At 37.5% G+C, this 13444-nt stretch overlaps 1 protein-coding gene across 2 annotated transcripts in view; it reads right to left on the bottom strand.

The window, feature by feature from the left end:
- Positions 1-13444, bottom strand: part of cadps2 (Ca++-dependent secretion activator 2) — a 293417-nt gene that overhangs the window by 137218 nt on the left and 142755 nt on the right. For both annotated transcript variants that reach the window (XM_059336134.1, XM_059336135.1), the window contains exons 8-11: positions 13019-13158; positions 4503-4569; positions 1216-1324; positions 678-878 (exon numbers count right to left, since the gene is read on the bottom strand). In XM_059336134.1, coding sequence (XP_059192117.1) covers positions 678-878; positions 1216-1324; positions 4503-4569; positions 13019-13158 — 517 coding nt within the window. The remainder of the gene's footprint in view (positions 1-677; positions 879-1215; positions 1325-4502; positions 4570-13018; positions 13159-13444) is intronic.

Genomic DNA, 13444 nt, shown 5'->3' with positions numbered 1-13444 from the left:
GAAGAGGGGAAGAGCAGGAAGAGAAAGAACCAGACGTGCATGTGAGGAAGTTAAGATGAAATATGACAAATGCAAATGAAAGAAGAATAGAGAAAAACAGGATAAAATAAAAATGAAAACTTAAAGGTAGTCCGTCAACTCTTAACCCATTAGGAGCGTTATGGAGCAATGAGATGTCCAAAGGAGGAGGAGGAGGAGGAGAAGAAGGAGAAGAAGAAGAAGAAGAAGAAAATGACGACGGGTAATTGAGGGGAGAAAAGGGTGAAAAACAGAAGCAAAAAATGGAAGAATAAAGAAATAACCAAATAAAGGAAGAAAAGGAGGAATGCTAAAAGAAGACGGATGGAGAGATGGATTGAGATAGATTGAGATAGATTGGCAGATGGGTCAAAAGCATAAGAAAAGAGGGGCAGGACAAGAACAGAAGACCTAACAAAATAAAGGACAAAAGAAGAAGAAATATGGGAAGAATATTAATAAAGAAATTAAAAGCATGGGAAGTAGGTAAGAGGTAAAAAGCAGGAACAACTGTACAACAAACAAATGTACATACTAAAAATGAATAAGTATAAATAATCTAACTATACCTATTGCGATAAGATGACCAACGGTTTTAGCAGCAGGTTCGGCTTTGTTTTCTGCTGAGGTTATGAGGAACTACTTTTACTTTAACTTACTGATGGGGGATGCTGGTTTCTGGAGTCCTCCTCTGCAGTTGGTGGTTTTGTTCTGCAGCGGGGGGACCGGTTTGTAGGACTGTCCGGTGGCTCGGTACATGGCCTGGACCCACAGCATCCGGTCCTGCTCGTCGTCACAAGCGAACATCACCAGGTCGCCTTCCTTCACCGCGTTAAAGAAAACCCGGCCGCCCTGCAGCCCTGAGGAGGAGGAGGAAGAGGAAACTTACCAAATACAGCCATCATTAAGTTGTGTCATCTTTTGCACAGTTAGTGAGAAAAGCAAATTCTTCATGATTTTATTCAATTTTTCAAATCAATTGTAACAATTTACAGGTTCTTTTGAGGACCTTGGATATGGTTTCACTTTAACATAATTACAGTTCAGAAATGTGTGTCTTTAAAAGGTCATTCTTCATTTTCTGATTCATCTCACATTTCAAAAGTGTTCACATATTTCCTGAGTTGAGATGTGTGTTTTGTTAGAGTGTAAAAGCCCTGTGTGATGACATCAGAGACACGGATCAGGTGAGTGTACCTGGCTGAGGGTCACAGTAGTCCACTGTGTAGCCCTCCAGCTGCATCAGCTCCTGAGGCTCCGCCTTCTTCTCTCTGTAGCTGCACATGGCGAACGTGTACTGGCTTACCTGTGACACACACACACACACACACACACACACACACACACACACACACACACACACACACACACACACACGACTCAAGTAAACACATATATCTTCAAGTTTGGTAAATTTGGCCCAAAATATACATGTAAAATACATACAAAAACAGAAAATAAATACATTTTAAGTCAAAAGTGTCCATGAACCCATGAAGAAAATGGTTGTGATAATTCCAGGTGGATGAATGTCTTTGCTGAAAAGTCCTTTTGATCATTAACATGGCAGATTTTTAAAAACCTACACCGGAATTTGGCAAGTAAAACATATCATCGTATTAATATTTCTGCGACTATAAAAGTAAACGCCTTTACATGGTTGAATGCATCCTTCAATAATCTGCTGCTGTAACAGCATCTGCTCTGTAGTTTGGCTGCAGGGATTTCCTCCCATTCAGGGATCAGAGTAAGGTTCAGCCATAGACTGTTTCAAATCGACGTAATCTCTACGACGTCATCCATATGTTTCTGCCGATGGTGCTCCAGTCGTCTGCATCTTAACAGTGCTGTATACCTCCCACAACAACGTGGAAGATGTGTCGGCACGGGCCTGTCACTCAGAGTGGCCACGCCCTTAATCATGCATAACATTAAGCCTTCATATACATGCACCGGTCACTTTATTAGCAGCAAGTTGTACTTTATAAAGTGGCACCCGGTGTGGTCTTAATCTTCTTAAAGGTTGGACGTGTTGTGCGTTTCTTCTGCAGAACTTGGTTGTGGTGGTTTATGAGTTATTGTTGTCCTTCTATCATCTGGAACCAGTCTTGAACAAGGCATTTTAGCCCGGAAACCCACTGAATATTTTCTAATTTTCGGACTATTCTCAGTAAACCCTATAAATAGTTGTTAGGTCAGCAGTTTGTGAAATACTCAGACCAGCAACCATGCCACGTTCAAAGTCTCTTAAATCTCCTTTCTTCTCCATTCTGATGCTCGCTTTGAACTCCAGCAGCTCCTCTTCACCATGTCTACAAGCCTAAATTGGCTGATTGGGTAACTGCAATAATGAGGAGCTGAACAGGTGTACCTAATAAAGTGGCCTGTGAGTGTATTTCTGCATGCTGCTGAAAATAAATTCATGGTGGAAGTTAATTTTTGTCGTCAGAGGTCGGTCTTCATCAGCAGATAGAACAAAGCTACAGCAGTTCAGATTATTTTGTAAAAACAAGGGAAAACTAAAGCAACGTGGATAAATTATGAACTTAAATAGAGTCCTGACATACAGCATAAGTTTATGCTGTGAATCTTACCTTATTGTCTCACTTTGATTTTTAATTATCACAACTACTTCACCATGCCCATAATGCAGACCTGGGCATTGGGCGGCCCGTTGGCTGTCCTGGTCCGGCCCGCATGAGGTTACCCAGAAATTAGAAATCAATACCACCGCAGCGCTTTTATTTTGAAGGCGATTTACGTATATCTGAGTTACCCGAGTTACCTCGGTACCTTGTCAAAAACACGTATTGCTTTTTGCATAAAGTTAATATACAAATATATAAAAATAAGACATTCCTTGGTCACCTTGAGAATCCACCGTAAAAGCAATAAAAAACATTAGCATTAGCAACTGAGCAAACAAGCACTTTTACTATACTTAAGACAACAAATATAGCCACTAATATATATATGACAGAAGAAAATAAACTTTAACAAACCTTGTTTCCTGTCAGCCAGCCACTATAGAAACCTTTTTGATACTTTATATAAACTTTATATGAATTACGACGCACTCATTATTATTTACCGTTCGTTTTTTATTTAACCGTTCCACCTGTTATTTCCTGTCACCACCTTTCAAAATTAAAGCACCCGTTTCACACTGGACGGCACCTTTTCAAAATAAAAGCATCACAACATTGTAAAACACCTATAAAATATACAAACAAGCTATATAATACAAAAACACCAATGGGAACCTTGCTAAAGGTCATTTACAGTTGTGTTTAAAATAAATGGAAAAGTGATATAGTGATTGGAGTATTTAATACTTTTTACTACTATATTTGATTTACTCCACATTAACAGTCTTATCATAACATGTATTATTATCAGTAGCAGCTCAAAACCAGATAATTTACTGTATTTTATAAAGTGATTAAATTAATATTGAGCAGAATTTAGTTCAGAGTTTTGGTCCGGCCCCTGCAACCTTGGTAGTATTGGTCATGTGGCCCCTTGGGGAAATGAATTGCCCACCCCTGCCCTAATGCTATCAGTCATGTAAAAACGAAGAAAATCTCTACAGTTGTCATGAACTGGGAAAATTAGCTATAGACACCAAAATCTTTTTGGGTACCAGGCTCTTTATGTTTGCTTCCTGTTAATCTTGAAAACCTGCCTTTTCAAATATATATTAATGTTCTCCCATTTAGTTACGTTCCACAAGTGAGCCGATGTTTCACTTGCTGCAGACATTTGATTTGGTTTGACAGAACTAATACAAGCTATCGCAGAATATTCTTGACATAAAGAAATCTTTAGAAATGTTGTCAAGGATGTGTTACATTCCACAGGCAGAATCAATCTAATATAGACGATATTCACTCCAAAGATCTTTTTTTATGATGCCTTTAATGGACTTTAGATCAAACATTTTAATTTAAATGTCCGCCCTTGCCCTCAAAGGTCCCAAGTAGAGCTCAGAAAGTGGAGAACAGCTGATGTGAAAACATGTAAATGAGAATTCAAGACACCAAAACTCAATTAACTTTGTTTCAGCAAGTGTCAAAACTTTTCGAGTACAGTGATCAAAATGATTTGATTTTCTTTAAAAGCCTTAAACTGTTTCATTTTCTTTTTCATTTCCACTCAGTCAGCTTCCTCTCTTTTTAAAAATCTGCAAAACCCCAAAAATAAATTCGTTTTTTTCAGACCTCAGTGCGAGGACGTGTCGTGTAAAAGTTGAAGGTTTGATCTGATGACACAAGCACACTTGTGTTTAATGAGTCGTTTCATATTTTTTTTACTGATGCTGAATCTTTTCTGAAAGTATATTAGATGTTTCTTAGATGTTAGACAGTTGCTGTATTTCAGTTTTAATTTGAAAGCTTTAGTCTTTCTTTTGCGTACAATACTTGATCTGAAGACCCAACCTCCAAGTGAATCACAAGGCAACACGTGGCGTCTCCGTTTCTTACCTGAACAAGAACAAAATATCGTTTTTTCCAGCGTTTCCAGACTCTCTGTCCCTGAGCGTACATGTACCTGAAACACAAACAACAACAACACTTAAAGGAAAACAGGGGTCAGGGGTTTGCACATTTAAATATTCTTGCTTTGCAGTAAAATGTGCTATTTTTATTTGTTATAAACCACTGAAAAAAAACAAGACCATTGAAGATGTTGACTGTGATGGATATATTTCACTATTTTTTTCCAAATTAGACTTGTAACTCTTCTTTGTGTGGTCATGATGGTGATACTGTAAAACATCTAATCCAATACAATGAAGCATTTAAATTTAGGGTATAATTCACAACAAAAGAATAAAAAATATAGTTGTGAGTACAAATAAATATTCTGGAGGAACCATTTAACTCCAAGCGCCTTCCAGACTCTGCAGATCCTGGTTCCAATAGTCCAGTGGTTCTCAAATGGGGGTACGTGTACCCCTGGGGGTACGTGAAGGTACCCCTGGGGGTGACATGAGATTTTGAAATATATATTTATAAATATATATTTAAAAAGTAGCATCCATGCAAAAAAAACTAAAAATAATTATTTTATTATTTTTTAATAAGTATTTTAGGAAAATATAAGTATAAGTTCATGAAATGAATTGTAAATTTAGTGGGCTTTTTAATTTCCTGATCCTAAAAACCCAGAGTGTCCCCCATACCAGGATGGTTGGACCCAACCTGTCATATGCCACCTGGCATCACCTGTCAATCACTTGAAAATTCAAAGAAGGAGTCGTGGTTGAATCGTAGCAGTTATAGTTTTAAATGGTTATATGCTCACTGTTTTTACTACATTAGTTTCAATCACTACATTTTAGTGATGAGAAATATTTGCAATAAATGTAGTCATGGATTATTAACATTTAAAATGTTTGAAATAGTTTTTTTTTCAAATGTTTGAATTTTGTATGTGTTTATCAGTTCCAACGTTTAATAAATCAGACACTGATGGCACAGCGCTCTGTTTTTAAGTCTTTTTTTTTTTTTCAACCAAAAATGCTTTGGCCTGGTTAGGGGGTACTTGGCTGAAAAAATATTTCACAGGGGGAACATCACTGAAAAAAGGTTGGGAACCACTGCTATAGTCCATAGTGCATGGTCCAAAGTGTATGGTGCAGGTGCATTTAGGGCGTTTCCAACTCCATTTTTTGTAGTTAAACGACGCAGAATGTAAATAAAAGGGGTTTTATTTAGTATCTATATAGGTGAGGGTCTTCAACCATTCCCCTTTAAAAATCGGGTGCACCCCCCGCCCTCTGCCGAACACATTATTAACATTAATTTAAAGTAAAAGGAGAAAGTAATGAGTCCTGAGCTGAGAGAGACCGTGACATACACAGCAACTCATTGAAGAAGACCTGAGGAAAATGGAAGAATGACCAGCGTGGCCTCTCAATCAATGGCTGCTCCCGGGCCTACTGAAGCGTGGGACATAGGCAAGTGCGAGTGAGGAAAATCAATTGATGGCGAGACCTCTTCCTTCAGCCCTGCTGCCCGCCCTTAAAGAAAAGGCCTCCAGTCAAGGCTGCAGCGCGTCTGGACGGAGAATCTGGGCCATTCTGCATGACTCCGGGTTAACATGTGGCACCGCTCGCCGGCCACTTGTGAAAATTATTTGGCCGTCCATCCTCCTGCAGGGTTTCTATCATCCATTCAGCTGCACCACACCAACGGTGATGGACTGTGGACTCCAAAGAGTTCACTGCAGGCTTTTAACAGTCCTCACTGCAAAAAAACCATCCGTCTTTAACTGGTCACTTAGCCGGGTATTCACACTTTAAGGGGTTTTTTAAAGGGTGATCAGAGATAGGACTTATAAGAATAGGAAAAACTACACTTTCTCTTGAATAATTGTCTAGAAATGACTGTCAGTGGGTTAAAAATGAACTAGACTAAGACAGATAGAGTGAGGAAAAGTTAATAATAGATCGAATAAACAGATCTGGGTGATTCCTTATGTAATATAAAACAATCCAAGAGTAAATTACCTTCAAAAAAGGAGATTTTTTGCAGTGGTGGAAATTGTTATTGTTTCAGAGATTTTTTTTAATTTTTGAATTGATTTCCAGGTAGTTTCATATTACAAGGCATCAAAATGCATATCTGTCTGCTGCAACATTAAATCATTTAGGTATTTTACTTTTTTTTTACATTTTTTAAAAGTTACACCTGCAGAATAATACTGAGCATAGATTCAAGGATATATTTTTGAGATTTACAAATCTTATTGTATTGGCTTATTTTGTAGCTTGTATAAATAAAATAATGTCAATGTATTATTATTATTTTGTATAATTATAATGATTTAAATGACTAAATTGAAATGGAGTTTTTCTGCATTCTCACCAACAGAAATATAATACTAAAAAGGTTAACATTTATTTTCTCTACAAAATTATTTTTTTAAGGGCAGATTACACCAGAATTTTTTTTACATAATTTCACGACATTGGTAGACATGTCTTCATGATTTCAGCATATGAAAATTTATATCAACGTTTTTAGTTGAAGAATCCGTAATGTTACTGTGTTTCTTTTGCAGAAAGAAACATAACATCATTATATTCATAAATAATGTAGGAGTTGACTGCAGACTGCATGTCTTGTATTTCTTCATTTGTGATGACAGTAAAAAGTGTTTATGTTCAATACGAGCAAGAAATAAAGCGGAGATCTGACATGGTCAGAGCTGAAAAACACAATCTGAACAAGGGTGAAGAATAAATATTCCTCCTGAAAGTGTTAAATGATCACAACAGGAAAAAAATGTGTGGAGTGCTCTCAGTTTGAAACATAACAATGAAAACAGATCCAGTTAGAACCTCACTGCTGCTGCTGCACTGAACAGCTGACCGCTGAAACATTTCTTCATGTTAATGCTCCAAAAAATACGGGAAAACATCAAATGTGTCGGATGATCAAATTATTTCCTGTTTGTTCACTTTCTGTTTTTCCGCAGCTTTTTTTTGGTATTCTTTACTAAATAAAATGTCTTCTTGCTGCTGTTAGCCTTTTAGGTTTGATCCTGGGAAAAAAACATTTAAACTATTTTCACTTAAACATTAGAATGTTTTGTTTTTTCTCTCTACTTTAATCAGCATAGATTCCTGTGACTTTTTTTCTTTGAGGTGTGGGTTACATTTTATAATATATAATATTGAATGTGTGTTATATATATATTTTTTAAAAACTGGAATGCGGATGCACAGTTGCCCTTCAGATCAAAGATTCACAGTAAAAAACAGCATCAAGTAATCTGAATGGAGAAAAAATAAAAACATAGGATGACACCTTTCAGCAGGTGGATCACAGATTGCGTCTTTATTAAGTTAGAAATGACAGAGAGACAGTTTAAAGGCACTAAGAAGAGCTGGAGGAAACGCAGAGACTCACAGGGAGACTAACACTGATCCCTTGTGGTGGATTTTAACAACTGCAGCAAATCTTTATCCTTATTTTAGTCAGCCTGTGGCTATAATGACCAAATCACAGCACTGTGGGGCTCAGCTCTGCTTTCAGTGTGTGGGCTCCTGCAGGCGATAGGACTGAACTGAGGAGAAGCTTACTTTTTTTAAAAATTGAATTTAAATATGAGGAGATTCTGAATGTGTTAAGGGGTTTGTCACACCCTTTATAAGCTGAACTTATAATACAACCATTTACAATGCTTAATATGCCTTGTTATAAGATGACATGCATGATTATAAACATTCATAAAATAATTTTATAACATATTAAAAGGCATTAAAATGTCTCTCTTTCACGGGCAGATTTGTGGATCTGAAATGTATATTTTGCTGCCATCTTCTGGCAGAATTAAGAACTGCACAACATACACTGCCTCAATAGATTATACTGCATACCTATCTATAAAAGCAAGAAGCCGTGCGTGCGTGCATGCGTGGGTGTGTGTGTGTGTCTAGTTCATATATAGATTTTGTATGTGTCTTGCTCATGGCACAAAGGTTTACCATCCTCGATTTTGAATTCATTTTTCGAAATATCATTATTTACGTAGGACGTGTTGCGGCATTGCACTGTTTCTGATCGGACGCCTTTTAGGGGAGCTCCACCCCATTGTGTGATAGGCCTACACCTGGTCAGTAACACAATTCACTCTGGATTTACACCCTGACTCATCTCATCTGGAAGTCTATTTAGCCTACCTATCTTTAGGAGTTTTAAAGTGCGCTACAAGGTTGGATTTTCCAATAATATTCAAATAGTTTCCAGCGAATATCAATGTTCTATGTGTATGTACTGGATGCTGTGGTACCTTATGAAAAGTGTTTTATGAAGTTGCAGACGTTGTAGTGGTCTGCATAGCTACAATATATGAAACACAATAGTTATCAATCAATCTACACATTCCACAACACACCTAATAACCTTTACTCCCATTATTCACATCCATGTGTTTGTGCTGCATGTAAACTTATTCCTCCTATATCTGTGTCTGTATATATGTCGAACCATGTTGAATTATTAAGTTTCTTTTTCTTAAAATAACTATTTCTGTGTCTCTTTATATCTCAGTGTACATCCATGTATTACCCAATATACACTTTGTATATTAACACTAACAAGAGTATTACACCTCATTGTACATCCCACTTTCACACACAACCTCATTTGGCCAGAATTGAAAAATCTCCCACTATACAAATACATACTTCATACAGGCACTGCACGAGTCTAATTAAGCGATGTGCTTAAAACAGAAGGAAATTAGGTAAAACTATTATTTATTTAGATTTGTATACATTAATCAGTGGTGGAAGAAGAAGAAGTATTCAGATACCACATTCACATACCACACTGTGGAATTCCTCCACTGCAGGTAAAAGTCCTAAATTCAAAACTTACTGTAGTAAAAGTACAAAAGTATCAGCATCAAAATGTACTTAAAGTATCAAAAGTGAAAGTACTCGTTATACAGAATGGACTCACTCAGATTGTTTTTTATATTCTAAATATTTTATCAGATTTTTTGTCTTGATGCATTTATATAAGCAGTGTTTTAATTTTGTAAAGATAGGGTTTAATCACTTTAAACTGATCATGTTTTTAATGTTAAATCTCGACCTGAATAGTAACTAAAGCTGTCAGCTAAATGTAGTGGAGTCGAAGTATAAAGTTACATGAAATTAAAATACTCAAGTACAAGTACCTCAAAGTACCTCAAGTACTTAAGTACTGTACTTGAGAAAATGTACTTAGTTACATTCCACCACTGATATTAAAAATATGCATATAAAGATTATTTTAACCATAATTTACAAGGAGAACTCCTGAGATGTTTGTCAGATCGCTAAAATAAAAAAAATAGAAAAATAATACCATTATTTTTTAATCTTTAAATTGATCATGACCTACAGCAAATACAATTTCTGGAAAAGTCCTGGTGTCGACAAACTCAAGATATAACCTATAAATTAATATATTGGCATCTATCAGTTTCAGCACATGTTAATGTTCATATGACATTTTTTCTTTTATAATACAGAAAATGATGCTTAAGGTGATTTAGAAGTGGTGTCATCATCATCATTCACTGTGTCCAGCAGTGCGCCGGATAAATAAAATGTTATTTCCTCCATCACCGAAAAATGTCTGAAAAGTGACAACAAACAGGCAGTGAGGTGTGGGTCTACTTCTCCAAGAAAGAGATAATGTTTAAGAAAGCAGCATCCTGACAACCTTTGCATAATCATATTGGTTGGTCTCGTTTAGTTTTGGGTGGAAATTTCTGTCAGGTCCGTCGATGTTCTTTGTTTTTATTTGTCTAGTTATTTGTCTTGTTTGGTCGTGATGCTGTTGTTGTTAAGGAAACATGGAACTGTCGAACAAAGTTTTTGTTAAATGAAATGTTTCACAATAAACAGATTTGACATGCAAAATTCATTCGGCTGCCATATAAGGCACTGTTCTGGCTCCACTCCTGTTCACACTGTACACAGCGGACTTCAAATACAACTCTGAGTCCTGCCACATCCAGAAGTACTCAGATGACACTGCTATTGTGGCGTGTATCAGGAATGGACAGGAATCTGAATATAGGGATTGTAAAAGCCTTCAGTGACTGGAGTCACAAGAACTATCTCCTACTGACCACCTCAAAGACTAAGGAAATGATCAGAGATTTCCTCAGGTTCAAGCCCCCCCTTCAGCCAGAGAATACCTGTGGGGTGGACATGGAGGTGGTGCCATGTTCTAAGTATCTAGGTGTATACCTGGATAATAAGTTGGACTGGTCCCTAAACACAGACACTCTCTACAAAAAGGGGCAGAGCCGCCTCTTTTTCTTCTTGAAGCTCAGATCTCTGGACATGTGTAGTAAGATGCTGCAGATGTTTTATCAGTGTGTGGTGGTAGTGTGTTGTTTTATGCTGCAGTCTGCTGGGGAGGCAGCATCACACACAGAGATGAAGGCGGTTGGACAGACTGGTCTAAAGAGCTGGTTCTGTGGTTGGAGCCAGGTTGGACACACTGGAGGAGGTGGTGGAGAGATGACCTGTCAACATGTTCTAGTCCATCCTGAAATACCCAGATCATCTGCTACACAGAAACAGCGGTGGACGGCTCCTCTCTCTCTGTTACAGGACGGAGAGATTCAAAAGATCCTTCTCTCCTACAGCCATCAGGCTGTCTCATTCTAACAGAGATTCTACCAAACTAACTGAATTTACCCTAGGGGATAAATAGTCATTTTGATTTTTTTACATATATAGGTAGTCCATATCTGTCATAAAACAAATATTTAACACTATATGAAATTCCCTCACCAGTCACCAGAAGGGATTTATGAGTATTTGTTTGAAGGATTAACAAGCTCAGGTTGATAAACATCTGACATGAGTTGAGTTGAGACTGAAACCAATGAGCTCATTTCACAATTTTCAAAACTATAAAATCTTTTTAGTGTTAATATTAACTGTGAAACTATCACAAGCACATTTATAAAATACATCATTATTATTATGTACATATATACATTATTATATCATCATTGACAGTGATCCAACAAAAATAACCCACTCATCACTCTGCTGGTTTTAATTCACTAACTTAAAAACTTGTATAATCAACATTTAGATCAACAAAAAGTGAGAGAAAATAGGAAAACCCAAAAAATATCTTCTTTCTTTGAATGATGCATTTTAGAATTTGTCTCATTTGATTCTTCTGTACACTGCTCCTCATTCAAGTCTCACAGTTGTGACCACAGCCTCAGAGCGTTTGTGCTTCCTTTGTTCAACCAGCAGGTGAAGCTGTCAGCCTGCACATACTGCAAATGAGACCCCAGAATAAGCTTTTTCTCTTTTTCTCTGATAAATATATCCCAACCCTGCCATCAGTGGATAAGCTGCTCTATCTATGGGTTTGAATGAAGGAAGTCTGGATGATTATACAGGACATGTAAGAACATGTTAAAACTGTAAAATGCACTTTTGTTTATCACAGTAAACAGAAAAATCTGTGCAATGTATTTGGCAGCTAAAACACCACAAAGACTCATGGATCAGGGGCTGAATCCCTCAAACCACCAAGATCTACAAACACATGGCCTACGGAGATCACAAAGTCCAGAGCTGGAAACTCAAATTGACAAACATCACTGGCAAGCAAGGCATTTTGGGACACGCTGGGCTGTGAACAATCCAGCTGTTGAAGGAGCTTACAAAACGGGACAGCCTTGCTGCATTAAAAACAAACATTTGGCCTTCAAATGCAGCCTCTGAAGGATACAGAATCGATTTTCATGTTTTACTAAATTTCCGGAAAGAAAAGAGAGCTGGGTTGAGAGAGTCTTGTAAAATTGCCACAGTCACAGCGTCCAGCTCCAGTCAAAACAATATGAAAAGGGAAAGAAAATCTACATATGGCTCAAACAGCTGCTGTTTCAATAGAAAATAATGGCTCTACTATTTACAATGTTAAAACTTTTTGCTTTTGAAGTGAAAGTCCTTCTGTAAAGAAAAATGTCACAGATTAATAGACTAACAAGTCTTTAAGGGGCCTCACTGCTAATTTCACCTATTTTGTGATCATCTTTAAAAAATAAAATAGATTAGAATTTGTTCCACATTATTTTGTCCAGCTGCAATGCAACCAAAGACTCTTCAATATCTCATAATTAATACAATGAGGACAAAAAATATATTTTTTAAAAACGTGGATAAAACAAGTGGATACCGACTGAGTGACGTGGGAGAAATGGAGAAGTTTGAAGGAAAATTATGAAGCAGAAAGCAAAAAGATTTTGTTTGGTTTTGAATAAGACTTTTTTGTTTTTGTTTTTCAGGTGTTTGAATGAAGAAGAGAGGAATGAACACACGAACAAGTAATTCCTGTAAATGTTTCTTCAAAGATCAGTCTGGTTTGATTTCATGGATCTGAACAGTCTGGACAGACACGACCCTGAGACCCTGAGACCCTGAGACCCCGAGACCCTGAGAGCCCTGCAGACTCACCCGCTGTGCTTCATGTTGGGCGGTTTGTCCATGCGGACGGCCAGTTTGATCTTCAGCTCTGAGTCCTGGCTGTTCTTTGGGATGACCATGCGGTGGAACTCGGCCTGCTTGGGCCCATTTGTGGTTGGATTCATGACCACCTGAGAGACAGAGAGGAGGGCAGGGATCGGTCAGCTTCTCTAAACCTCGTTTCCATGAAATGATTCATCAGTTGAAAAGCTGTCCATCTGATCAAAGCATGTCTATCTGTACTGTAGTTACACATGCAATGTTGGATAACCTTCAAGCACGAATTGCATGCTTTTCACCTCCAACAAGGAGATCATGTTTTTAGTGCAGTTTGACATTTGTCTGTCTGTCAGCAAGATTACGGAAAAACAGAGTGTAGCATGGGTCAACATCCCATTACATTTGTCAATCTAGACG

Source organism: Centropristis striata, chromosome 6, assembly GCF_030273125.1.
Source record: "Centropristis striata isolate RG_2023a ecotype Rhode Island chromosome 6, C.striata_1.0, whole genome shotgun sequence".
In the NCBI taxonomy this organism is placed as follows: domain Eukaryota; kingdom Metazoa; phylum Chordata; class Actinopteri; order Perciformes; family Serranidae; genus Centropristis; species Centropristis striata.
This window is presented reverse-complemented; position numbering and strand designations above follow the sequence as displayed.